Source organism: Macrotis lagotis, chromosome 1 (assembly GCF_037893015.1).
Source record: "Macrotis lagotis isolate mMagLag1 chromosome 1, bilby.v1.9.chrom.fasta, whole genome shotgun sequence".
NCBI classification, from domain to species: domain Eukaryota; kingdom Metazoa; phylum Chordata; class Mammalia; order Peramelemorphia; family Peramelidae; genus Macrotis; species Macrotis lagotis.
The window spans coordinates 910251717-910279568 of record NC_133658.1 but is presented as its reverse complement, the minus strand read 5'-3'; the positions used below and the strand labels follow the sequence as shown (position 1 = coordinate 910279568).

Below are 27852 nucleotides of genomic sequence, written 5' to 3'. Positions count from 1 at the left end.
TTGGTGTTCCATGGCAGTTGCCTAGGTTAGTTGAGATTAAGACTATGGACACAGCACTAACACAATTAGTCTCATCGAAGAATAAATTTAAACGTTCCTACTTCACAGTAGGAACTAGACAGAGTGAAATACTAAAACAGGAGGAGATTAAGAAAAAGCCTAGTAAACCAATATGTAAAGGTATGAAATGGCTTCAGGGGATGTGGCAATTTGAGGGATAAAAGTATGAAATCAGAATTTAGCTGTGTGGAATGGGGGAGACATGAGGATGGGGATAGCAAGATGGGAATGGAAATAAAAGGTTCATGGCATAGGTAGAGGGTAGAGATGACAGAAAGGAGTTTGATTGTTTGGAGGAACATTACTGGGATGGGAAGGCTGGGGGGAAATGACCAGAAGTCAGAGTTGCATAACACAAAGTGGAGATGGAGACTGTTATTTGCAGGCTTAGATTTGAGAGCTGGGAGATGTGTAGGGGTGAATAGTTAAGAATGAAATCTCAGGGAATAAGGACAAGTTTAGAGGGTTTGATAGAAATCAAGTTTTAAGTCTCAGTGGATAGACCAAGGGTTAGCTGGCTGTAGTTTTCAGGGCAAGAGTTAGAACAGGGGCTATGGGGCAGAAGATGAAGATGGGGGGGGTGGCAGAGATGAATTGATTCCTGAAGAAATAGAGGCAATCTGAAGTCATCATCTCCCCTTTCCTCCCCATTTCTCCCCCACCAAAAAAAACCCAAACCTAACCTTGTTCTTCCTCTTTACATTTCTGTTTTTGGAAAAAGTCCCACCATCTTCTTAGGCCTTCCCTAAACAATATGATTCCATTCCATCTTAACTCTGTTCACATTGTTTAAAAACTATTTTATTGGGGTGGCTAGGTGGTGCAGTGGATAAAGCACCGGCTCTGGAGTCAGGAGTACCTGAGTTCAAATCCAGTCTCAGACACTTAATAATGACCTAGCTGTGTGGCCTTGGGCAAGCCAGTTAACCCCATTTGCCTTGCAAAAACCTAAAAAAAAACCTTTTATTAATGTATTTTGCCAAACTCCATTTACATCCAAGAAATCTACCCCTACTTTTATCTTAACTGAAAATAAAAAGCAAGCAGAATTGTCTAATACACCTACTCTGAAAGACAGAGGATGTGATACTCTAAATCAGTTATCCAAAGCAATAGTGATCATTGTACTCAATGGAGGATCTTTGATATTTGAGTGCTTTCTTCAGTTCTGATATTGTAGTCATTTCATGTATTATTTTCCCTTCTTTCCTCATGCAAACTCCATTCAGAGTTCTCTGAGTTCCTAATTTGTTAAGTGAGCTAAAGAAGAAAATGGCAAACCAGTCTAGTATATCTGCCCCAAAAGCTACAAATGGGCTCATGAAAAGTTAGGCACAATTGAAACTACTCAATAGCAATAACAATATAACTAATGCAGATTGATTTCCCAAACCACCAACAATGTATTAGTAATTGCCTTCCCACAACCTTTACAATATTATTTCCATATCTGATTATCATTTTAACTTGATGCATTACAGGGATGCCTTGCTTATTTTAATTTATGTTATTAACATTTTGAAATATTCTTTCATTTGGTTATTTTTGGATTTCATTTGATCTTTTGAAAAATTTTTGTGCATTTTTAACCACTTGTCTATTGGGAAATGGCTCACAATTTTATATATGGGGGTCAATACATTTGGGGTGTCAGGCTTTTTATCAGAGATGTTTGATGCAAAATCTTTCCCAGTGAATAGTTTTTTTTTAGTTCACTTAAAAACTCTTTAAACTTGACTCACTGCAATTATTTACTTTGGATTTTATAATCTCCTTGTTTCTTAGAATCTCTCTTGTATCAGTTACTAATTCCCTTTCCATTCCCAAAGTATAGTTGTGAAAGAGTATTCAATCTTCCTTGATATATCCTCTTATATTTAGGTTACTTGTTTATTTGGAATTATTATGACATAGGGTACTAGATACTGGTTTAACCCAATTATCTACCAATTTTTCCCCAGATAATTTTCTTCTTTAAGGAGGCTTTCCTTTGGTAGTTTGTGCTTTGGGATTTTTAGAACATTGAACTACTCTGTTTGTGTTCCTCGAGGTCATCCTTGCCAAGTCTGGTTCAATGATAATTTTTATGTTTATTTGTTTGTTTGTTTTTTGTTAAACAGACCAAACAGTTTTGAAGATTACTATATTAAAGCATAGATCTCAGTCTTTAATGTATAATGCCAGACCCTTTACATTTCAGATTTCTTTCCTATTGTGTCATTATTTTTCTATGCATGTCCTATTGTCCTATAGAACATTAACTCTCAAATGTCAAGGACCATTTCTTTCCATCTTTGTACTCCTAGTGACCTACTTGCACAAAAGGGTCTTGAAAAAACTGTTTAGTTGAAATCATTTCCTGATTTCCACTTCCCTTTCACCTCCTACTTCTAACCTTTTCCATTTCATCTCTGCATATCATCTCCAGTTGAAAAGTTTTCACTGTCTCCATATTACCCATAGAATCAAATTCAGACTCTAAAAAAGTCTACCATTCTAAGCCCTCCTTCACAATCTGTACACTATCCAGTCTGATCTCCATGCTTCCAACCGATTCTATTCATTATCTAAGGCTTAAGATATCTTCTTTCTTCTGGAGAGAAAGCTGTGGAAAGTGAAAGATAAAATGAGAGAAGAAACAAAGATTCAATCTTCCAAGAATATTGATTTATTAAGCAATGCATTTCTATTATCCAACAAAGCAGGACCAGACCTCTTTCTCATCTTGAGACTGGACTTTGAATATAGGGTGAGACAGATTTTTATATATTGTTAGGGACTGTAAATTATCTTCACCTGATATCCTTGAGCACCAGAGCCTTTTCTTACTAAGTGCCATGGGAGTGGGAGTGGATTAGAGACTAGGGAGGTATTTAAGCACTGGCATTTGGTTCAATAAATGGAGACCTTGTAGTATTTGGGGATCTTGGAGAATTTGTCATCCTTGTCTTCCTTGTCTCCTGCCCTCCCCCCCCCCAAACGCTCACCTGGGGAAAGATTGAGGGAGTCCAGAAAGGGACTCAACACATTAAAAACAATTACTCAAATAAGGCCAATTAAAAAGAAACAACAATATAATACTAGGAAATCTGATTTCTATTTGGAGGAAATAGTAGAGATTTTCCAAAATGGAAGGGGGAAAGTAAACAGATATAATTCCCTGAAGTCAGAAAGGTTGTCCCACTCATCCTTCACCCAAGTGTCTGTAAACAAAGGGAAATGGAAACACTAGAGTGCCAGTTTTCACATAAGACAAATGAACAGCTCAATATAAACAGCTGTGAGAAAATTCCTTGCATCAAATCTGATTGGTTTCCTGGTCAACCTAACTTATGTTTTTTTAGTTAAGGGTCTCTTAAGTAGCAGGCAGGCAGGGTTGTCCACCTTATGCAGGGCTAGGTTCCCACAATACCATTAGATTTTCTTTCAGTTCCCACAATTGAATAAAGTTTTCTCACAGGATAGAAATTGAATTAGACATATAATTAAATAGAAAAGTAATTGAGTTAGCTCCAGAATTGAGTCATAAGATGAAGTCAGTGAAGGTCATTTAATTCCCACAATTAACCATTTGCTGACCTAATCCCCTCAATTCTCTAACAATGTAGTGGAGGGAAAATGGACTGGATCTGCATTCAGAGAACTTGACCACCTTTTACTTCTTTGACCTTGGGCAAATCACTTCATCTGTCAAATCAAGGCACTAGAAGATCCAATGATATATTCAAAATCATGCCAAGTTCAATTCAAGGCCACCAAAATCAAAAAGCATATGCATTATGCTAAGTGATTGGGGTGGGGGGATATAAAAATAAATATAAAACAAGGCCTTTTGTAGACTTGCAAAGTAAATTGCTTTTACGTTGGGAAAATTATTTAAGTACCAATCAGAGCCAGGGAAAGTGGTATGGAAAAATAGGAGGAAGGAAAACAATCTCCTTTGCACATAGGGAAGAGAGATTCAAGGAAGGCTTCCCAGATGTGGCACTTGAGTTGAGGGTTGGACAAAAGAGAAAAATGTTCATCTTTGGTGAAGGGGAAGAGTTTCTCTTAAATTTTCCAGTATTGGCAAAAAAGGACAGATTCATAAAAGGCAGGATGAAAATGTGTTGGAGTGAGGAAGATATCCAAGAGCTCAGTTCAAGTGCTAAGTATTTTCTTAACCCTCTCACACATTTCCTGTCTCTACCCTTTTTTCTGGAGTCCAAAGTAGAGATAAGCATAAATTTTAATGTGAAATAGGGATGATGTGGTGGACAGTGGGATAGAATTGGAGGTGATGAAATGAGAGGACAAAGAGATATGGAAATGGGGTGAATTTGGATAAAGACAAAGCTAAAAGTGGAGTTTGGGCAAGAGGATAGAAATAGGATAAGAATAAACCTAGGATTGGGAATAGGCATGAGGACAAGGGGACAGGACTGAGGATGGATGGGTCAGGACTGACAAATGATGAATATCAATATCCTGTTCCCCCCACTCCAGAAATTCTGACTCGAATACCCACTACCATCTGGAATGAAAGTCGATTCGTTTTAAGGGCCTGGACTCTTTGTATAAGTGTATTAGCATTTTTGCTTCTACTTTCTTTGACTGATGGACGGCTGGCTATCATTCAAGTATCAGAAACTTACACTGAAGTCTTGGGCTACTGGACTAACTGTCAACGTCACATCTGCCCAGACCTACGCAAGGTCACAGGTATGGATTAACAGCTCAGCATCATGAGGGGCTATGGGAAGGAGAGAATGACAAGGCTCACATTGCGCAGCTCCTAACCTTTCCCTATATCTCAGCCCATCCCAGGCTTATTCTTATCCCCATCCCTATCCCTATACTTCCAGTCATCCCCATCTCTATCTGGCCACTGGATCCAGATGGCTCCATAAGGGAAAGTGAGACTGGCAACTTCATACAGCACCCTTCTCGCTTAAGTCCAATTCGCTTGCATGTCATGGTATCACCTCATAGTCCTCTTCAAGAACCAATGACAAGCAACAAAAACAATCCTACACTGAGGAAGGGTCTAGGAGGAAACTCACCAATGGCTCTACCAACATCACTTCTTCTCTTCCAGTGAGTAAACACCTGGGAATGGGCTTCATGACACTTGCCCTGGCCTCTGAGATCTTCTGCCTCCTCTTCATGGGCTTATCTTTCCGGCCCATCTTCCGAAGAATCAAGCGCTGTGATTTGGTCTTTGGTTTCCTCAACTATGTCACTGGTAGGATGGACCTGGGGTCTGGCCTGAGGTACAGCAGAAGGGAGGAGATAGGATTGGGTCAGGGTGGGGAAAGGAGACATAGTAGTACTTGGAGTAAGGAGACCTCAGTTGGAAGGGGGAAAGAGGAGTGGTTCCAAGACCCTTCAAGGATTTTTGAGCCTCTTCTGTGGCCAGTTCTCCTTGTTATATGTAGGCCTACCATGTCTAGGGTTTTTTCCCATTTCTGCCTTATGAGTCCTGCTGTCATGCAAGTCTATCTCTGGGTATCCCTCTTTCTTAGCCTGTCTCCATCTGTCTTGTCTTTCAAAAGTCTTTCTATTTGTTGTGCCCCTGTCTCTATCTCTTATATTTCTGATTCCTCCATCTCCATAAGAAAGACCTTTTTAACATCTCTGTTGTGCCCCAGTATATTTTATATCTCAGGGTTCTTTTCTTTCTTCTCTCTCATTGTCTCTCTCTATTTTTCTATCTCTGTCTCTGTCTCTATCCCTTGCTTCTATATATCTCTCTCTGTCTCTCTCCTCTGTTTCTATCACTGTGTCTGACTCACTATCTCTCTGTCTCTGTCTCTGTCTCTGTCTCTCTCTCTTTCTCTCTCTCTCTCTCTCTCTCTCTCTCTCTCTCTCTCTCTCTCTCTCCCTCCCCTCCCATCTTCATTTCTTACTATCTCTTGTTCTGTCTCTCTAGGGCTCAGAACTTTCTGTCTCCTTGTCCTTCCTTTGAGTCTCTAGTACACTCTGTCTTCTTTGGTCCTCCATTTTCAGGGTTCTTCCATTTTGGTGTAGCTCTGAGGTTCATATAGCATAGCAATAAAAATAAGAAAGCCCTCCAAATCTCTCAGGGCCTGTGTTGTGTCTCTGGCCTCATTGGCCCACAGGAGTCCTGATTTTGCTAGCTTTGCTGCTCTTCACTCATGAATGTGAGACCATTTACCCCATCAAGGTCACCTATGTATTTCCTTACTATCTGTGCTGGTGCAGTGTGGTGCTGCAGTTCTTGTCAGGTAAAGGAAGGGAGAGTAGAGAGGGAGGGAGAAAAGTGAGGAGGGAGAGAGAAGAATGGAGAGGAGGGAGAAAAGTGGGGGGAGAAGAGTGAAGAGGGAGGGGAGAGTGAAGAGGGAGAAGACTGGAGAGGGAAGGATAAGAAAAAAGTGTCAAAAAAGGAGGAGGGGATGCAGGAGAGGGAAAAGGGAATCCAAGAATTGGAGAGACATTACATAGAGTTGGAAGAAGGTGGGAGCAGAGGTGAGAGAAGGAAAGGAGAGATGGAGACACTAAAGCAAGGGGGGGAATAGAAGTGTCCAGGCAAGGAAAGGATAAAAGAATCTGAGGAGAGTGCTCTAGGCTCAGATGGGGCAGAGGTGGGGAGCGGGAGGGGGTGGCTCACTCCCCCAGCCTCCTCCGACCCCAGCCCACCTTTCCTGCCTCCACTCTGCTTCCCTCTGCTGTTCTCCCGGGATCCCACCCAGCTGGGTCTTCATCCTCCTTTCTCCAGGCACCCTCTGCTTGTTCAACTACCAGCACACCTTCTCCCTTAGTAAGACCAACCAGAGGATACAACAAACCATCTCTGAGCCGTTGGACAAGAGAATAGAAACTATCCCAGCGGGCAGACGCAGGACCACCTTCCACCTCTCCTCCCAGATCTTGGAATCCTAGCCAAGCCTGACAGCCTCCCCTGGCAGAGCCCAGGTCCCCAATAAACCTGTCCATTGACCCATCTCCTTGTCTGAGTCCTTTCAGGCTAGTGCCTTTGTTTGGGGACTGAGACGGCAATGTGGTGGGGATGGGATGGGAGGTCCAAGGAGTCATGGAAACAAAGGAAATTAGTTATACCTGGACCACTTGGAGGGCCTAGCAGTCACTCAGCATTCTTATCTGTAAATAGAGAGTGGGGTGGGTGGGGATGCTTTCTCAGGACACTTCTAGTTCTATCACATATCCAGTGACTTTAGTCTCTGCTCTCTGTCTGGCTCTCTGGCTCTCTCTGCCTTCCTTTCCCCTTATCTCCCAGACTCTTTCTCTTTCACTCTGTGTAGGTCTCTCTAGGACCCATTTCTCTCATCTCCCATTTTCATCCTCTTGCCTTTCTCTGTCTCTCATAGTCTAGGCTGTTCTCCCTGTGCCTCTAACTCAAATCTGTGTAACAGCTTTATTCCATTTGAGTCTGTCTCTATGTCTTGCCTGTTTGACTTGAGTCTCCTTTTCTCTCTATCCTCCTCTCACTCTCCCTTTCCCTTTCTCCCTCCTCCCTTAGAGTCTCTTGAGTATCACTGCCTCTGTATTGAGATTTCTATAGCTGCCTTTGTCTCTGAAGTTATTTTCACCAATTCTGCCTGGATGATTGAGGGTTTGAAAGGAAGGTCACAATTAATTGAATGTGAAGATCCTCTAATCAAACGGCTTCATTTGCCAAATGAAGGAATGAGGCCCATGGACCATAGGGTAGAGGCTCACAGGGGACCACTGAGACCCTCAGGAATCTTGTCATCTGGGGAGGGGTCTCCTGCCCCAAGAAAGGGCCACACTGTTCTTATTCATAAATAGGACTTATTTAACCAGAGCAATGTGCTCAAGTCAGAAGACCTAGATTCCAACTCTGCCTCTTTTTGCAACCTAGGTGACTGGGCAAATCCATCAGCCTCTGTTTATTTCTTTGCAAATAAAGGGGCTTCTCTGTTGCCTCTGATGTCTTCTCCAGCCCTAGATGTCCATGAACCTCTATCTCTGTGATGTGCCTAAAGACAGGGAGGTAGAGGCAGGAAATCAAAATCACATCCCCTGATAGTAGTTCTCCATTTCCAGATGAGTTTCCACTGCAGCACTGGGGAAGGTCTGGACTTGGACTAGGTTTGGCATTTGAGGATAAAAGAGGCAACCATGCGGGAAGTGTATCTTAGTTTATAGGAAGCAAGACCAGGCAGTGAAGGAGGATCAGAAGTCCCCCAGAGAATATTACTCCAAAATAAGATTCTCTGGAGGACACCATTACTTACCAGGAGGTCACCTGAGTCATCCTAGAGAGATCAGAGCACCCAGACTGAGCAGAAAGATTTCCCCTCCATCCCAATTCCCATTTTCCCTCACCAAATCCTGATTCTCCAGAGTAACTGGTAGATCTGACCAGTGTTGAAGGAGATATCTCTATGGTCCAATCTGATGGGGAGGAATTTCTGACCAGGCTCTTGTCTTCGGGAAGCATCTAGAACTGGGATATTTGAAGATTTTCAAGACCTTGGTAGAAGTCCCCTATCTTTTTCTCCATCTTTTTGTTTACCAATCTAGGAGTCAGCAATGAATAGACTCATCCTTTTGTCCGCCCTAAGAGGTGGGTAAGGATAAACCTCTTAATTTAGATTAAAAGATGCTAGGCTATCCAACCTCTTAGGCTGCCAGAGTCCCTACTCTTTTGCATAGGGACCTTCAAAACAAGGATGGACTAGAGGCTGAATCCCCAGTTCTTCTTCTGACCCAGTCCCAAGAAAAGACCTTTTTATTTCATCCCTCAGCCCAAGAAAGCTATTTTCAAAGGGATCTTTGAAATGGTCTCACATTACAGAAGCAAGAACTGAGGAACCAGGTGATACAGAGAACATTCCACATTTAAGGTACCAGTGTAGGTGAGCTGAGACCCTGATTTGTGATTCTCCAAGCATGATTCTATCACCCCAGACAGAGGAGTTTTCTCCTCCATCACCCCTCTGTGTGACCTTAGTCAAGTCCCTTCTCTTTCACTCTGTTTTATCCTTTATAAAAATGCAGAGTAGGTATTAAATGGTTTCCAAATCCCTTTCCATATCTGACTTTATTTAAGAGGTTTTGATGGGGACAAGGAAAGAGAACATCACATTGTCCAAGACTAGGAGTTAATGGGTTTGGGAGAGAAGAGTCCTTGGAGTGATCATTGAACTTCAGTTTCAGAGATGAAAGGTATCCCATGGATCATTTCCAATCTACTTATGTTACTGATAAGAAATCTGGGTCTCAAAGAGGAGAAAACTATTTCCCATGGTTATAAGTAAGTAGTACAAGGGGGGAATTGATTTCATGTCATAACTCTGCAATTCTTCAAGACAGTCCACCATCTTGCCACAGGTGTTCAACCTACTGTTAGCTCCCAGGTTGCCTAGACCTTGGAGATTGACACCCATTCTTTCTCCCAGCTAGTTTTCAGCACCTAGCATCAATTGGATACATTCCCAGGGTAAGCAAAAGCACAGATCCACACAATTCAGCTCAATGGGAAAGGTTACTGGTGGGAGAGTGATAGCATAGGTCCAGGACCATGCTGGAGATAATCCCTTAGCTTCTCAATAGTTCTTGGACTCAGGCACCAGGATCCTAATTATTCCTATTTTGTAAAGGAATTCAGGTATTTAACTTACAAGTCCCTACCCACTCTGGAACTGGGGCTTCCTCAGACCCACCCAAGAGACCTAGGTGCCAATCTTCATACCTTGCTTCCTTTAGTAATCCAATAATTCCCTTAGTAATCTCTAATCTGTCCTCCGCTAAGTGATAGTCTCCATTAATTGTTCATTCAGCATCCTGATTTGCCAGTCTCGTACTCCTTGGGGACCCAGAAATCCTGATTTCCCAAGTCCTTTGCTCTTTAGGGATGCAAATTTCCTGACCCTCCAGCCCCCTGTTCAACAGGAAGCAGATAGTGCCCAGAGCAGGCTCTGAATGTGACAGGATAAGGGATCTAATGAATGTATTGAACCTGACTGGAAAGGTCACTTGTAGCAGCATGGTGTCATGACTTGGATCAGCCAAACTAGTGAGAATCAGGAGACTCCAACTAAAGCAAGGATGGATGAAACCAGTCTTCACTGGGAACAATTACCATTCTTCTCTTCCCATAAGATTTGCCAACCTAGCCAGATCTGATAAGAATTAGGCAAGAGATGAGAAAAAGTGATAAATATGAAGGAGATGGGACAATGAAAAAGGAAGATGGGGAGGGAGTAGAAGAGGAGGAAAGGAAAGGAAAGGGACAAACGGTGGAATGGAAAAATGGAAAATGAGGTGAGGGGGAAAATGAGGGAAAAAGAAAGGGGGAAAACAAAACAAGGAGAAGCAAAATAGAATAAGAAAGGGACAGAAGATGAAAAGTGAGAAAAAAGAACAGAAGACAGATAAGAAAAGGAAGGGGAGGGGAATGTCACAAAAAGATCCAAGGAAAATGGAAAGAAGATGGGAAGAATGGAAAGAGAAGAACAAGAGGAAAGTAATTGAGAGGAGACCAAAAAAGATAAAAGAGAAAAGAGGGAAGAGAAGAGAAGAAGAGAGATGGACAAATTGGGAGAAAGGAAAGATGAGGAATAGAGAATGGAGGGCACAGGAAAGGGAAAGAAGAAAGGGGAAATAACAGCAGGAAATCAGGACAGCAGAAGGAAACAAAAAGAAATAATGTGGAAAAAGTGACTGTTGGGATTATGCTTGGGGAGAAAGTTTCTTGAATCCTAGGAACTGGGAGCCTGGAAATCTTTCTCTGAGACTGCTCCCCTCCATCTATTCCCCTTTCCCTCACTCAGTAGAGCCTGGGAAGTCACTGCCAGTATCAGGGGGGTCCAAAGTTCCCTGAAGCCCTCTCTCTTCCTCCTTTTTCATCTTGGTCCCAGGTTCAGAGCTGACAGACTCCTCACCTCCCAGTTTACCAGGTGGCATCTGAGAGTACCAGAGAGAGAGAACCAGTTGAAAGAAGAGACAAATTGGTATATAACACAATGACAGAGAGGCATAGCCATGGCCAAATGAGACAAAGAATGAGAGCCATTGGTGCTACAGGGACAGGGTCAGGGACAGTAAGCCAGATGACCAACGTGGACGAAAGGAGAGTGAAGATTTAGACAGATACAGCCGGCAGACAATGGAGGTGGACAGAAACAATCCTAGAGTAGAAACAAACAAAACCAAAAAGGAAAAGCATCTCAGGTTTAGGACAAGGGGAGAAGTGTTGCAGTGGGCATCACGGAGCATCCACTTGGGAGCAATGAAGATGACTTGAATTTATAGGAGGCAGCCTCTCATGCTTGGAAGCTATAGGACTGTCAAAACCATCCAAAACCCGAAGTTGAGGGGACCTTGATTTTTAAAGGGAAAGGGAGACAAGAGAACTGAGGGAGTTCTCCCTGGGAGAGAGAAAGGAAGTCTAAGGAGGAGACTGGAAACCCGGGCTAGGTAATAGATGGGAGGAGATTCATCTCTTTCCCCTGTCCCCAGCATAACCTGGACTCCCAGCCTCCCCTTCGATCTTGCCTGTGCTGACTAGAAACAGGATTAGGACCAAGGCTAAAGGATTTGGGAGCCAAGAAGGACAATGGCTCAGTGTGTATAGGTAGATGAGACCAAAAAAAGTGATTATCAGACCTTCTTAAAGGGGTTGTGACCTCTGCCCCACATCTGCCAAGTTGGCATAACCATCAGGAAAATACTGGTGATTCTATTTTACATTTTCTCTCCCTTCACAAATCAAGCTCCATGTTTGTTTCCCTTTGGGTTTGGAGGATGGAAAGATTGTTTTTAAATCTGGCACCAAACACCCTGGACAGCCTGAAGAGACTCAGTAGAGTCTGAGGGCATTGAGCAGTACCATACTCCTGGACCTGACATTCCAATAAAAAACAGAGAATGAAGAGGATAAATAAAAGGAAATCAAAGGAAATGGGGTTGATTTTGGTAGATCATGGTGGAAGGGAGGATTGAAATGAAATCAATTTTTAAAAATTTTGTTTGGCATTTAAAAATTTAAAAATTCCAGGCTAATTTCACATCCCCCCCTCTCCCTCCCTCTCTCTTTCTCTCTCTCCCATTTTCTAGTTCACTTCTCTGTGTAGTCTACCCTATTAAAATAGTTTGTTTTTAAATATAGGGTAGCTGTGTGGCTTAGTGGATGGAGTGCTGGGACTGGAGTTTGAAATTTCTGACTTCAAATCTGACCTCAGACATTCACTAGCTGGGTGACCCTGGGTAAATCACTTGACCTCCATTTGCCTATTTCCTCATCTGTGAAATGGGAATAATAATAGCTCCCACTTCCCAGAGTTGTGAGACTCAAATGAAATAAAAATTGCATAAAGGTCTTACACATTGCTTGTCACATAATAGGTGCTTTTTAGAGGTTAGTTATTGTCAATAATAATATTAATTATTTAATAATAAATAATAATTATTATTATAATACACTTATTCCCCCCCATGTAGAAGGGGAGGAAGGGGAGGAAGTCTTCTGTTTGTCGTCTTGCATCCCCAGCACTTACCACAGAACTTAACACTTAATAAATGATTTTTGAATGAAATAGAGGTGACTGGGGGGGGCATCAAAAGAATTAAAGACAAACCAGCAATGGGAATGAATAAGCAAACTAGAACAATGGAAAGGAAGAAGGAAATAGAATTGGATGGAGAAAAGGAGGGGAATATGGAAAGTTGGGTTCTTGGAGCTTCCTTAGTAGAGTGTGTGCCTGGTTGATTGATTGGAGAAAGATTAGAAATGAATAATGAATAGAGATGAACAAGAAAGAGAAGTAAATGGAAGGATGGAGATGAACAGGTAACCTGGAGAAACAGAATGGTAGAGCAGAAAGACTAATGGTCTTAGAGTCAGGAAATCTGGGTTTGAATCTCACATCAGAAATGAATTGACTGTGTAACACCCAAAGTACTAGAACTAGTTAACTATAACAGGCAATGGCGCAATAAAAAAAAAGGATTATGTTTCCCAATTTGCTTGGATTCAGGCCATTGCAGACATCAAATCTATAGCTAAGCTATGAAAAATGGCCTCATGGGAAATAGAGTTCTTGTTTTCTCTCCCATTTACATTCTTAAATCTAAACATCCAGGAATCAGGCTTTTTTTTAAACCATGAATGTCACATAAGAGAATATTTGTTGTAAAGGAAAATAATGGTAGTCCTAGGGTTAGGAATTGGAAGAAAACATAGAGACCAGATGGTCTATCTACTCCATCTGCTTCATTTTACTGAATTACCAACAAAGGTGAAATGATTTTGTCCTAGGTCATACAATCAAACTAATCCCTCTGACTGAGATCTAGTGTTTTCTTGTTCCACCATATAGCTTCCTGTGAATAGAGGTAAAAGAAAGAAGAGAATTGAAAGGGAAAAATGGTATCCTAACATATTCCAGATAGTGAACTCCCTGAGACCCGAGAAATGTGTCATCTGACCTTTCCTCCTTCCTTTCTTTTTCACTTTCCTCAACTGAGTGCTTGCTCATGAGAGTAGATAACAAGGCAGAAGAGAAGTGAATTTGAGGTAGAGAGAAGAAATTAAAGGAAAATAATAGGAACTAAAGCATAGATGGAGGGCAGATAGAGGGAAGAGGGAAGGTCGTGGGTGATACTGAGGATGAAATTTTCTCCAAGCAGATACTTCTAGGTGTAGATGAAAACAGACAGCAATAGAAAGTCTTTAACCTTGTTGTCTGAAGACCTGGGATAAAATCCTACCTCAGACATTCACTCATTACCTTGGACCAGTCACTTCCCTTCTCTGGACCTCAGTTTCCTCAGTTTTAAAATGGGACTAATAATGTTTGTACTACCTATGCCTAACTGGGTTGTCATTACCCCTGAAAAAAGGAGAGCAATTAAAATAATGAGAAATAGAAGGATAGCTAGGTTTGACTTTCAGACCTCAACACAATAATATCTAACATTGTATATCACTTTAGCAAAGGGTTTTACAATTTCATATCATTTTAATTTCATAATAACCCTAGGAGGGAATGATATTATTATCCCCATTTTACAGATGAAGAAACTGAGGTAGACAGAAATTAAGTGATTTGCCCAGAATCACAAAGCTAGTTATGTGTCTGAGACTAGATTTGAACTCAGGTCTTCATGACTCTGGATCCAGCAATCTCTCCACTGTGCCACTTAGCTTTCTATTATATCTGATCCACTCTGACCACATTCAGTCAGAGCACAGTGGCTGGCACACAGTTGACTTGACATGAAGACACAGGCAGACTCGTTCCAATTATAGTTGTGATTACATGATTACTTTGGACAGAATCTCACGGGAGAAACCCCCAGGTTCTTAAAGTAAAGATTTTTCTTAGTCAATCTCCAGTTCTTTGGGCTGGAGATTAAAGGGGTCTCTGTCTTGTGCTAGTCAAGAAAACGATCTCAGGGAGCACTCCTAAGGGGAAGTATGAGCAGGGAGCCTTCCAAATCAGTTCTTCTTCATTACATGTTGAATCCAACCCAAGTATTTGCACACTTTGGTGTAGACCCCTGGTTTGGTAGTGGTATCACAGGGGACGTCACCCCATGAGACAATACCCTGCAGAGTTCCATTGCAGACTAGGGGGCCTCCTGAGTCACCCTATGGGAAGAAAGACAACAAGAAGAGAGTTGCTATCTCAACCAGCCTCCATTCATATCTTCACTACTAGCCCCACCCCACCCCCATCCAATAACCCAACTCCATTCCCATCTCCCCATGCATCTCTACCCTATCCTCATTCCCTTTGCCAGCCCCATCCTTAAGCCCAAACCCATCCTCATTCCTATTCCCAAGTATATTTCCCATGCCCATTCATCATTTCTCTCCTCAAGCACCATCCACTCCCATTTCCCAGCAGCCTGCCATTTCCCCAGATGAGCAAGAGCTCCAAGATTCAGACCTCACAGGAGTCGGTGCCTCCTCCCTCAACACCTGCACACACCATGGTGTCTGTCACCTGCCCGCGATAGTCCTTGTTACAGGAAGCAGTGGATATGATGCTGATGTTGGCACAATGCAGAGTATCTGGAAGGTTCACTGTGGGCATAGGAGTCAGGAAGGAACTCAAAATGTTAGCCCCTAGGTCCTGTTCCCAAATTAAGAGACCACCCCTCCTATTTCTCCAGGGATAGATATGACATTATCCCCATCCTTTCAGATATAAAGTATTTCAGGTCCCAGGGATCCCGGGGGTAGCAAAGTCCTTTTCCTAAGGGTCATCCCTCATAGGGACCCAGAAGTCCTGGTTCCAAGTCTATGTCTGCGGGGGACCTAGAAATCTAGATATCACAGGCTAGCCCTTCTCCCCTGTAACATCTGCCCTTCTATTCTGGAGGGCCCCAGCTGTCCAGCCTTCCTATAACTTGGAACCTCGGGGTGACGTGGTCAGTCCTGTATTCATGTCCTCAGTGTTCCTATCCCCAAATTAAGAGACCCCCCATTTCTCCAGGTGTGCATATGACATTACCCCCATCCTTTCAGATATAAAGGCCCAGGATCTTGGAGGCAGCAAAGCCCCTTTCCTAAGGGCCATGTCTCATGGGGACCCAGGAGTCCTGGTCCCTAGTCTATGTCTGCAGGGGACCCAGAAATCCAGATGTCACAGGCTAGCTCTCTTCCTTGCAAGTATCTACCCTTCCACTGTGGACCGGGGGTCCCAGATGTCCAGCCTTGCCGCAACTCGGAAACCCAGAGTTCTCCATTTCAGCACCTTGGCCAGTCCTGCCACTGGATCCTCAGTCTTCTCTATCCCTCCCTCCCCCCAGTGCCAGCCCCTCTGTGTCTCGGGGACCCCAGTGATCTAGCTCTCAGGCACCTAGGTCTCCCGGATGCCCCTTGCGGCCCCGCACCTCGGTCAGTCGGGCTACTCCGGTTCCCGTTCTTGGTTTCGGCCACCAGGCCCCAGCCCGAGACCACGCACTGCTCCCCTTGCTGGGGGCAGCGGGTGGGCAGGGCCACGGGCCGGACGCTGGGCGAGAAGTTGGCCGGTCGGCTCAGGCGGAGCAGCATGATGTCATCATGGTGGGTGTGACTCTCGTAGCGAGGATGCGGGAAAGCATGGACCACTCCCCGCAGCTGCTCCGCTCCGTCCCATATGCGGAGGTTGTGCTCTCCTAGCCGGACCCGCATCTTGCTGCGGGACAAGCCGGGTGACCACTTGGGCGCTGTGGGTGCCGATCCCCAGGTCTGACTCAATTAGGAGCCAGCCAGCGCAGATCCCCATTTTCCCTTCGAGACGCCCAAAGCCCTCCTCCCCAAGGCCCAGTCTCCTCAAGGACCAAAGGCCAGGTTCCCATTTTCCTTTTCTGGACCCAGACGTCGTCATCCTCCACCCTGCTAGGGGACCATCAAGGATCCTGACCACCTCCCCTTAACTCATGAGGCCTCAGGAACCTGGATGTCCTGAAGACTCCCCTTGTTTCCTTAAGCCCCCAGCCCTACTCCACAATCCATTCCACCCCATCCCACCCATGGAGCTGTGCATCCAGGGCGTCCTCCGTCCCTCTCAAGGACTCAGTGTCCATGCCATAAACAAGCCATATAAGATCAGAGAGGGAAAATGTCTTCAGTATCAACTAGTTCAACCATGCCATTTACAGCTAGGGGAAACTGAGGCTCGGCCAAGGTATTCATTTTCTCATAGTCACACAGCAAATTAGTGGCATTCAGGGCTGACATGAGAACCCAGTGATCATGGCCCCAAGCCCCTACATATATCCAGAGACCCAAGCCTCCAGATCCCGTTGTTTCATTCACTAGAGGCCAGGCCCCCATAGACATACCCAGTGTAGCAGTGGGCAGCAGTAAGGAGCCACCGGCTGGAGATGAGGGAAGCCCCGCAATTGAACCGACTCCCTTCGAAGATTGCTGCCTGCCATGGCTGGGAATGCGGAGGACACTCCTCCCCACCTAGGACCTTGTCACTGCCCTGTGACACTTGAAGAGGGAAGGTCTGAGGTCAATGAGGACAGAGCAGGCACACATGGGCAAAAACAGACACATGGGATGTGATTTCTGGACATTTCATTGCCTAGAACCTACGGTATGATTTCCAATATCTCTATCAATGCTTTCCCATAAGTCTTGCCATCATATTTCCTTTTAAAAGGCACTCTAATTTTTAAAGAGAAAAGTTCTCCTGATACTAATGCATTGTGGGTGGAGCTGTGAACTAATGCAATCTTTCTGGAAAGCCATTTGGAACCACACCCAAGAGCAATCAAACTAGGCATACTCTGATGCAGTACTATAACCACTAGGTCTGTATCCCAAAAAGATCATAAGAAAGGGGAGAAAACCCACATGTACAAAAATATTTATAGAAGTTTGTAGTGGCAAAGAATTGGGAATTGAGGGGATGTCCAACAACTGGAGAATGGCTGAGCAAATTGTGATATATGAATCTGATAGAATACTATTGTTCTGTAAGAAGTCATGAGCAGTTGAGCTTCCTGGAGAGACTTGCATGAACTGATGCTGAGTGAAGTGAGCAGAACCAGAAGAAGATTGTCCACATTAACAGCCACATAGTGAGATGAGCACCTGTGATGGACTTGCTCATCTCAGCAGTGTAATATTCAAGCAATTTTAAAGGAATGGTGTTGGAAAATACCAGCACATCCAGAGACCAATGGCTTTTCCCCTCTCATGTGTTTTTCTTTTGGCTCTTGTTCTTCTTCCACAGCATGATAAAGAGGTAATATGTTTATAATAGATATGCATATATAAGCTATATTAGATTGATCTCTGTCAGGGGGGAAAGGGGAGGAAAGGGAGGGAGAAAAATGTGAAACTCAAAACCTGATCATTGATCAAGTGATCATTGGAAACTATCTTTGTATGGTGCTGGAAAAATTGATCATTTTTTTTTAAAAAGAGAGAAAAGCCCTCCGCTTCCTAATAGCTCTCTGTACAGTTTGTGCTGCCTATCTGCCTTTGCTTTCTATGAACCCAAGAGGAGGGATACCTCTTAAATCCATTTCCCAATTTATAATGAAGCTACTGTTAGGTTTCCAGACTAACATCCTCATATCCCATCTCATAGATCCAGATGAATCTAAAGATCTCATCTTTTCACTCTGCCCTCTCATAGTTGGAATATTATTTAGCAAAAATTACAATAATAAAAATAGATAAAGATAGTGAAGAGGGAAGGAAGGAAAGGGAAACAGCTTTATCTGAGGAAGATCTTTCTTTAAAAAATGGGGTTGTACATAGCTATGGAATGGTCAAGGTCTTGAGCCTGCACAGACATGGAAGCTGTGTTATAGTCATAGAATCTTCTGAACTTACACAAGCATAGATTTGGGCAGAGTCCCTCAAAGACATAAGGACAGTGTCACCAGAGGTCAAGGAGACACAAAGCCACGGGAATTGTCATGAAAAAGCAGACAGTCTGGTATGGTGGAAAGAACTCAGCCAAGATATTCTGTCATCTCTTGGACCCTCAGGTTCTCCATCTATCCAATGAAAGATCTGAACTCAATTCTCTCTAAGATCTCTTCCGGGTAAGAAAGTATCATGGGATAGCAATATCAAGACATCAATAAGATGACCAGGTAATACTTCAGCATAGCCCCTCATATGCTATGTGTATGAACACGTGTAAGTAAAAAACTGTGAATGGGCATAGTGTGTCTAAAATAGAACCGAATATACAGAATGTTAGAGCTGAAAGGGTCCTGAGAGGTGTCTCAAAGCTGGAAGAGATGTAGGATGTCAAAACTGAGAAATAGAACATCTACAATAGAACATCTAAGCTATAAGAGACCTGGAACTGAAGTGGAAGGGTTCTAGGAACATGGAAAATCAGAGGTGGGAGGAACTTAGAACAAAGAATGACAGAGTTTTGAGAGATTTTAGAACAGAAATTGAGGAGCCTTAGAACATGGAAAATCAGGGATGAGAAAATCTTAGCACATGGAATATCAAAACTAGGAGGGACTTTAGAACAGAACTGGGAAACTGAGGAACCTTAGAACATGAAAAAATCAAAGGTGCAATCTTAGAAGATGGAATGTAAGAGGTGAGAGGGATCCTAGAACAAAAATTTGAGAGCTAAATGAGTCATTAGAATATGGAATGTCAAAGCTAGGGAAAAATCACAGAAGATAGAATAAAAAAGTGGTAAATGGGAAAAACCTTGGAGATAATTAGATAAAGAAGGAAAGTGAGACTCAAAGAGGGAAATAAAGGTTATCCAAGATCACACAGCTAGAAGAGGGAACCAAAGTAGAAAAGACACCTCTTGACTCCAAATTTAAGACTTTGTTATGGACAATGGTATCATAGAATCGAATACCACACACACATACACAATATATATAGGAAAGGCTATAGATATTAAACATACATGTGTGCGTATATTTGTATATAATAAAGGTCTAGGGCATGAGACATATATGATATATATTCTTATATATGAAAGATCATGGGCATGAAGCATGTATATACACATATGAAAGACAATGGGAGGAACATGTGTCTATAATACTTATAAAAGTATATGTAACATATGGGCATGTGCATATGCACACCCATAAAATTACATTTATACCAACATATATGAAAGGCTATGGATACAAATACATACACACATACATGACATATATCCTGTGGTCAGAAACATGTGAGCTCAACCAAAGGTACATATATCAAAATCTCAAGGACCTATGATTTCATTAGTGTATGAACACATTTTCTCCACTGATGTACATCATGACCTGCCTATGCAGTTCATGGCTCAGTCTTTCTCAGTAGCTAACAGAAGTAGAATTTAAGCTTGGGTATTTCCGGACCCTAGGCACACCCCTGCCACTCAACATGGAGCAATATAGCTGGTTGTGACAGGAGGCAGCTTCCAATGTAGAAATTCACAACATGTCCTAAGGTATCTCTCCCTGAGGATGGAAGTGATTCTCAGTCTCAGGGTTGAGAGGAACTTTAGGGTGTAGAGTGTCTAAACTCTAAAAACCATTTACAACTCTCTATTTCAAAGATGACCTAGTTTCTGAGCAAATTGCATATAAAGTCATAGAAGGGTCTGAGTCAACATGCCCAAAGAAAAGGTGTGATAATAGAGAATAAGAATGGAAAAGAAGCACCCAGCATTGGGCATTGTCTTCTGTGTGTTTTGCTCTGCCTCAGTGAAGGAGGAAAGGCAGTTCGCAAAGAGGTAGATTTTGACTGGATGAGGGGAAAAAACTTCCTAACAATCAAAGACATCCAACAATGGAGCAAACTGCTTTCCAGATGATGAGTGGCTTCAGAATGTTTAGACATTGTTCCTGAGGGGCAGCTAGTTGGTGCAGTGGATAGAGCACTAACACTGGAGTCAGGAGGACCTGAGTTCACATCCGGCCTCAGACACTTAATAATTACCTGGTTGTGTGGCCTTGGGCAAACCACTTAAGCCCACTGCCTTGGAAAAAAAAGGAAGACATTGTTCCTGAAGGGAACATATAAAATAACAAATACAGATACCTGAGTTCATAAAAACCAGACCACCAGTGAAGTTATGCCAAAATCAGAGACATGCAGTCACATGCATAGCAGGGAGAAGAAGGGGAAGGATGTTGGATTTGAAGTCTAAAAACCAGGATTTTACTTCAAGGTCTTTCTCTTATCACTTGAATGACTTCAAGCAATTCACTTCCACTCTGGGCTTTCTTTCCCTCGTCTAAATATCTAGGAGATTGAACTAAATGGATTCTGGGATCTCTTGGAGCATGAATCTAGGAGGTCTCTTATTATTTCCTGGCCAGTTCCAGCCTCTACCTTCTCTTCTCAAACCTTCTACTTCCTCCCCACAGGTGGCTTAGACTCCACCCTAGGACCTTTGACTATGGCAGGAGCCCAGGTCTCTACCACGCTCTCCCTATCCTTCCAAGTTCTCCTCTATTTTTTGTCTTCCCTAACTAGAATAGAAGCTCTTGTAGGACACAGATTGGTTTTACTTTTCTTTGTGTCCACAGTGACTGGTCCAGAATAGGTCTTAATAAATTATCTATTTATCTATCTCTCCATCTAATCTATTTATCTATCCTTTCATCTCTCCAAATCTTAATCTATTGGCTATCTTCCTAATATATATATATATATATATATATATATATATATGTATATATATATAACTATCTCTCTATCTGTCCTTCTTTCCAAATCTATCTCTATAATCTTTCTATTTTTCTATTTTCAATCTATCCATCTGTCTTTTTATCTATATATACATATTCCAACTCTGTCTAATGCTATCATTTAACTATCTTTATGTTTGTCTATCATCTCTGTTTCTCCTATATGCCTATAAATATATAAGGTCACAGCAAAGACATGGCCACATATTTGGACACACAAGGTCACACATCTTCATAACTGTGGTTCTCCCTAATTATGGACTCAATTACCAATATAGTCATAATTGGATCTACAGTGACAGCCACAACCATAGTCACACATACACAGTCACCCCTGTACATCTATGAGGGTGTGACTCAAGATAATAGACTCAGCCACAAACACGATCCAGACCCTCTTCTCACCTGTGACTGTCAGGAGGCAGAATAAGGTGAGGAGCCGATGCATGGTGGGTCAGGGCCTTGGATGAGGCCCTTGACCTTGACTCTGGGTAAGGAAGGAGAATGGAATGCTGGGGAGTGGAGGGAAGAGGATTGGATCCTTCTTCTTCTTCTTCTTCCTTTCCCAGAACCCTCCCAGCCCTCCCACAATCTTCTCCAGCACTCAGGTCATGTCTTTCCCCCCCTTAGTTTCAGGACAACTGTTTGCAGCTCCAGAGACATTACTGCTTTTGAAATCATAGCACATTAGAGCTGGAAGATCCCTTGGAAATCAACCCTTCCAAGACCCTCTTTCAACAGAGGAAAATGAGACCTTAAGGGCCTGAGACAAGGCAAGTTTTATGCTTTTTCTTGTAGACTCTCTCCACTGTTCCTCAACTCCAGCACAAATACCCTCTACCCTTCCCTCTTCTCCTTATAGTCATTTCTCTTCTGCATTACCCAACAGGGTTTCCAGTTCCCCTCTTCCAGGAATCCCTCCAAGAATTAATCCAGCCCTCTCAGAACCATCTGTCCTCTCCTCTTTGGTTCAGAGCCTGGGTTTTTTCACAGGACTCCTTTGGTGCCTCCTACCCACTCTTTCCCTATTCTTTGCCTTTCAGCTTTCAGGGCCTCACCTGATCTGAGGGTGTGAGCAGTCTGGGGCAGATGGATTAGGCTCAGGCTCTGTCTGCTCAGGAAGGGGGAGGCAGGTCCTGGGATGCCCAACTTTATAAATTCCTGAGCCCCACCCAGATCTAGAGGGGTGGGTAGGAAGGGAGACAATGGTAAGGGCCCAGTTTAATGGGTGATGACGCCTAAGCAGGAGGGGGGCAGGGTGGGTCAGCCATAATGAGCGTTTATGAGGTTGTTGCTTTTGTTCCGCGTCCCCAGTTAGGAGATTTTTCCAGCACAGGCCACTCCAGTCCATCCCAAAGCCTGGAGCAATGATGAGGCCATGGGACCAGAGTTTAGAACTCAAGGACAGTGAGTCAAGCACCCAGAACCAGAATTCCCCAGAAGTCAGAGCTTCTTATCCATCACAGCATCTCATTCAACCCACACCTCAACAGAAGTCCTCTTTCCATCCCCAAGATGCAGCTAGTCAGCCTTCTGCTTGAACATCTCCAAGGATAGGCACTCATTATACAACAAAGCAGTTCACCTAATTTGGGGGCATCTCTAATTTAGTCAGGAAGTCAAAAAAGTGTTTCTGGCAAAGCACTGGGGATCCAAAGGCAAAGACTCAAGAAGTATACAATCCAATGAGGAAGACGTGTGCAAACAACTATGTACAAACTAGATGTAGACAGGATTAATTGGAAGAAAGCATGAGCAGAATATTTGGAGGGCATTCTCATAGGGAGGTCATTCAAGGACCCATGTAGAATCCTCAACAATTGAATATCCAGCCTCTAATTATGGTCCTGCCAGAATTAAGCCTATATTAAAACAAACTATATCTTTTGACAAGTCCCTCCTCACTCCCTGCTTACCTTTCACATTGTTCCTAGTTCATAAGGACAAATGTCAACACCTCTATCACCCTGAATCGAGAATGGCCAACTGATCAATCAGTAAGTCAAGAAGAATGTTCCAGGCCTGCTGATTTCCCCTACTTTCTTCAATTTAAGTCTGAATTTTGCAATAAGAGGATGAGATGGAAAGAAAGTGTCATGGAAACCACAAACATGAGCTTGGACAGACTTTGGGGGACAGGGGATTACAGAAGGGCCTATTGTGTCCATAAAGTCATAAAGCATCAAATACAGTTAGATGACTGAACAACAAAAAGGCAACAGATGCTTAACTAGCTTACTGAGAATACAAAGAAAAGGGTAGAACTTCCTCTGCTATCAAAGGTTACATTCTAAAGGGAGAGATCACATGTCCTGAAGAAATTCAGAAGAAAGGGATGGTAATCTCAGAGGAATGAATTACCAAATGAGGGGTGGGATTGTAGTTAAGCCTTGAAGGAAGCCATGGAACCTCAGAACTGAGAGGGAATAGCACAACAGGATATAGGCTAACCAATAATTAGATTGTAGGAGCATTTGGACAAGTTTAAACTTTTTTCCACTTAAACCCTTAATGTGCTAGAAGATGTCCATCAGGTCCCCAAAATGGTTTGTTTTCCTCTCCTAGTCCCCTTGTTGTCTTCTTCCATTTTTGATCACTGCAGTTAGGTTTGGAGTCCAAATTGGGATTAGACATAGAGTCTGTCTCCTCTTCATCCAGGGCCCTCACTCCACCAAGACAGTTCTTTCTGGTCCACATCTTTCCATTATTTCTACATGGAAAGTTCACTCAGTGCCCCCTAGATCTCTGGTTCTTGGATAGTTCATAAATGGATTGTATAACATGTAATCTGTCCATAATTACTGTCTATTATCCTTCACTTTCACTCATTATATGACTGAGCCACCTGGTTTTCAAGGCACACCTCTCCCCTGTGGTTTTTATTAAACTTTTATTACACTTCTTCCATGCAAGTCATTGTGATAATGTGCCTTGAGCCTGTTCATATTTGCCATATTTTTATTGTCCTTTGTTTAAACTGAAATTCTGGTCCTTCTAGTAGGATGTGATTCTCAGGAATGTAACACCACCAGGAGATTATTGAAATATACCAAACATCCACGATCTCACATGTGAGGGCATTCCCTCCAATAATATCAATCAACCCATCCATGCTTGCCCATCCTATCCAATATCCAGTCTTGTCTATAGTATGCTAAAGTAGATAAGACATTAGACTTGGAGTCTGGAAGAGCTATTTTAAAATCTCACCTCAGACACTTACTGTGGACATGTCACTTGAACTCTTTCCATCTCATTTTCTTCATTTGTAGAAAGAGGGAATTGGATTTGATGACCCTTAAAGTCCCTTCAGTTCATTCTATGATACCATAACTTTAACACAGAGAATCCCATATGATTGAAGGCTTTCCTCATTTCCTCTTGATAACATGAATATGCCAATAGATCACATGATTTGTATTCATTGGTTATGCCTTATTCTCTCAACTACTTATTATATAATATATTTTTTATTGGCATCTTCCTTCCCTACTCCTTTTATGTAATTCACTGCCAGCTCACACCCACTATGGGCTTTTCCATGGTCCTCTGGCTTATACTTATTTCCTATCCTTTGAAGATAATAGCATGTCCTCACTCTCAGCTGGTAGTTCAATGCCTCCTGGTGGCATTAGGGTAACCATGAACCTTCAAAAGTCCCATCTCTGACCTTTGCATTATCTAATCTAGTCTCTTTCTCTTCTTTATCTCTATGTTCAAGACTCCCTTCCTGTTAGAAAGGTTTGAGAACTCCTTGGACTTGTAAGATTTTCAGTTCAGAGGGATAAAGCATTTCCTTGCAGTCCTAAAAGAGGTTTTCCTTTGAGTGACAAAGGAAAAGAGAAGTGGAGTTACTGGGAATTTGCTTTTGGATATTCACTCAGTCATCATTTCCTCTGGCTCAGTAGCCAATTGGGGGACAGCTATGATGAAGCCCCTCGGCAATGAGTAATACAGGACTAGAAGCCTGAAGTTAATGTCTGCTCATAAACTGCACAGTTTATCTATATATCATCATCATCTATATACATTCAAACAGATTGACTCATTGTACTCCTTCCCAACCACATGCCATTGTCTTTTCTTTCACATAATTTTTCATCCACTTTGTTCTTTGTGTGGATGGTTAAAAATAACCATTTCATTTATTAATGTCAATAATTTTTAAAAATATTTTATTTTTCCAACTACATGCAAAGATAGTTTTCAACAATCAATATTTAGATAGATTTTGAGTTTCACATTTTTCTCCCTCCCTCTCTTTCTTTCCCCTTTCCCCTCACAGAAAGCAATCTAATGTTGGATTATGCACATATAACTATATTAAACATATAAATTAATTATAAAAGAAAAATCAAATCCAAAAGGGGAAAAACACAAGGGAAAAATAAATAATACATAAAATTTTCAAGATTGAAAATAATATGTTTTTGTCTGCATTCAGACTCCATAGTTTCTTCTCTGAATGTGGTATTTTCAAATCCTTTAGAATTGTCCTTGATTATTGTACTGCTGAGATGAGTAAATCCATCAAAAATGATTCTCATACTATGTTTTTGCTAATATATATATATATATATATATATATATATATATATATATATATAATGTTCTAGTCTTGCTACTTCATTTAGCATCAGTTCATGCAAGCCTCTTCATGTTTTTCTTAAGTCTGCCCATTCAAGATTTCTGATGGAACATACCTCAATTTGTTCATCCATTCCTCAATTGATGGGCAATCTCTCAATATTCAATTATTTGCCACAATGAAGAGTTGCTATAAATATTTTTGTATATGTGGGTTTTTTACCCTTTTTGTGATCACTTTCAATTACAATTTTCCCACATCCCTTCCAATATTGAATATTTTCTTTTTAGTCATATTGATCAATCTGATAGGTGTGAGGTGGTACCTCAGAGTTATTTTAATTTGTGTTTTTCTAATCAATAATGATTAGAGCATTTTTATATAGATAGCTTTAATTTCTTCAGTTGGAAACTGCTTGGTCATACCCTTTGACCATTTATCAATTGTGGAATGACTGACATTCTTATAAATTTGACTCAGTTCTTTATATATGTTAGGAGTCCTTTCAATTTACAGATGAGGAGATCAAAGCAATCCACAGTCATATGAAAAATTGCTCTAAATCATTACTTATTAGAGAAATGTAAATTAAAGCTTCTCTGAGGTACCACCTCACACCTCTCAGACTGGCCAGTATGACCAGAAAGGACAATGATCATTGTTGGAAGGGTTGTGGGAAATCTGGGACACTATTACACTGTTGGGGGAGCTGTGACCTCATCCAACCTTTCTGGAGAGAAATTTGGAACTATACCCAAAGGGCAAGAAAAATGAGCATACCCTTTGATCCAGCAGTTCCACTACTGGGTCTATACCCTGAACAGATGATGAAAAAGGGTAAAAACATCACTTGTACAAAAATATTCATAGCAGCCCTGTTTGTGGTGGCAAAGAATTGGAAATCAAGTAAATGTCCTTCAATTGGGGAATGGCTTAGCAAACTGTGGTATATGCATGTCATGGAACACTATTGTTCTATTAGAAACCAGGAGGGATGGGAATTCAGGGAAGGCTGGAGGGATTTGCATGAACTGATGCTGAGCGAGATGAGCAGAACCAGAAAAACATTGTACACTCTAACAGCAACATGGGGGTGATGTTCAACCTTGACGAACTTGCTCATTCCATCAGTGCAAGAATCGGACAATTTGAGGCTGTCTGCAGTGGAGAATATCATCTGCATCCAGAGAAAGAACTGTGGAGTCTGAATAAAGACCCAGGACTATTACCTTTAATTTAGGGGGAACAAAACTGACTTATTGTCTGATCTTGCTCTCTTTTATACTTTATGTTTCTTCCTTAAGGATATGACTTCTCTCTCATTATGTTCAATTTAGAATAATGTATACCATGGAAACAACGTGACAACTGGGAAATTGCCTTCTGTGAGGGGTGGGGGGAGGAAAGTAAGATTAGAGGAAAATTGTAAAACTCAAAATAAATAAAATCTTTTTTAAAAAAGAAATGAATAAATAAATATTACCAAAATAAAGAAAGGAGTCCTTTAACAGAAACAGTAGCTGCAAAAAAAATTGTTTCCCAACTTACTGCATTCCTTTTTTATCTTGATTGCATTGATTTTATTTGTGTAAAAACTCTTCAATTTAAGTTATCCATTTGACATTTTATTAAGTTCTCTATCTCTTCTTTATTCATAAACTTCTCCCTTTCCATAGATCTAACAGATAAGCTATTCCTTTTACTCCTAATTGGCTTATGGTATCACCTTTTATGTCTAAATCCTTTATCCATTTCAATCTTATCTTGGTATAGGGTGTGAATTTGTGTCTATGCTTAGTTTCTGTCATACCATCTTCCAGTTTTCCCAGCAGTTTTTGTCAGAGTGAGTTCTTAACCTAGAAGATAGAGTCTTTGAGTTTATCAAACAGTAGATTATTATAGTCATTTACTTCTGTTTCTTTTATATCTATTGTAGTCTACTGATCCACCACTCTATTTCTGCTTTATAATATAATTTTAGATCTTTTGTTGACCTTTTGTTCCTCCATATGAATGTAGTTACTATTTTTTTAGCTCAATAAAGTAATTTTTGGTAGTTTGAGTGGTATGACACTGAATGAGAAATT

The 27852-nt window shown here is 41.8% G+C and overlaps 2 protein-coding genes across 5 annotated transcripts; one reads left to right on the top strand and one right to left on the bottom strand.

Annotated features, from left to right (window-relative positions):
• LOC141492206 (uncharacterized) lies at positions 1-7005 on the top strand. Of its 2 annotated transcripts, XM_074192757.1 has the most exons (5): positions 1-180; positions 4546-4761; positions 5138-5284; positions 6162-6287; positions 6779-7005. In XM_074192757.1, the coding sequence occupies exons 1-5, from the start codon at positions 45-47 to the stop codon at positions 6940-6942; spliced, it is 789 nt and encodes a 262-aa protein (XP_074048858.1). In that variant the 5' UTR covers positions 1-44; the 3' UTR covers positions 6943-7005. The 2 variants fall into 2 exon arrangements, with proteins under 2 accessions (XP_074048858.1, XP_074048861.1); XM_074192760.1 differs by lacking the exon at positions 6162-6287.
• Positions 4709-22321, bottom strand: LOC141492223 (kallikrein-15-like). Of its 3 annotated transcripts, XR_012469851.1 has the most exons (8): positions 22236-22321; positions 21583-21664; positions 16825-16978; positions 15892-16175; positions 14943-15079; positions 14599-14641; positions 5103-5307; positions 4709-4792 (listed from the first exon to the last, which is right to left on the bottom strand). XR_012469851.1 is itself a non-coding variant. In XM_074192763.1 (6 exons), exons 2-6 carry the CDS (start codon positions 21623-21625, stop codon positions 14489-14491), a joined length of 771 nt encoding a protein of 256 aa, XP_074048864.1. In that variant the 5' UTR covers positions 21626-21664; positions 22236-22321; the 3' UTR covers positions 14285-14488. The 3 variants fall into 3 exon arrangements, 2 of the variants coding, with proteins under 2 accessions (XP_074048864.1, XP_074048865.1); XM_074192763.1 differs by lacking the exons at positions 4709-4792; positions 5103-5307 and having other exon boundaries at positions 14285-14641; XM_074192764.1 differs by lacking the exons at positions 4709-4792; positions 5103-5307 and having other exon boundaries at positions 14285-14641; positions 21583-21689; positions 22236-22294.
• Positions 22322-27852: the final 5531 nt, after the last annotated feature.

Bases quoted from the DNA above. Each gene is read 5' to 3' on its own strand.
- LOC141492206 (XM_074192757.1), top strand. From the start codon at position 45: ATGGACACAGCACTAACACAATTAGTCTCATCGAAGAATAAATTTAAA. The intron at 181-4,545 runs GTATGAAATGGC...CCCCCACTCCAG, and splicing joins TAGTAAACCAATATGTAAAG to AAATTCTGACTCGAATACCC. The intron at 6,288-6,778 runs GTAAAGGAAGGG...TCCTTTCTCCAG, and splicing joins GGTGCTGCAGTTCTTGTCAG to GCACCCTCTGCTTGTTCAAC.
- LOC141492223 (XM_074192763.1), bottom strand. From the start codon at position 21,625: ATGCATCGGCTCCTCACCTTATTCTGCCTCCTGACAGTCACAG. The intron at 16,979-21,582 runs GTGAGAAGAGGG...TCCCTCTTCAAG, and splicing joins CTGCCTCCTGACAGTCACAG to TGTCACAGGGCAGTGACAAG. The intron at 15,080-15,891 runs GTGCGGGGCCGC...CTATGCCCACAG, and splicing joins GAGTAGCCCGACTGACCGAG to TGAACCTTCCAGATACTCTG.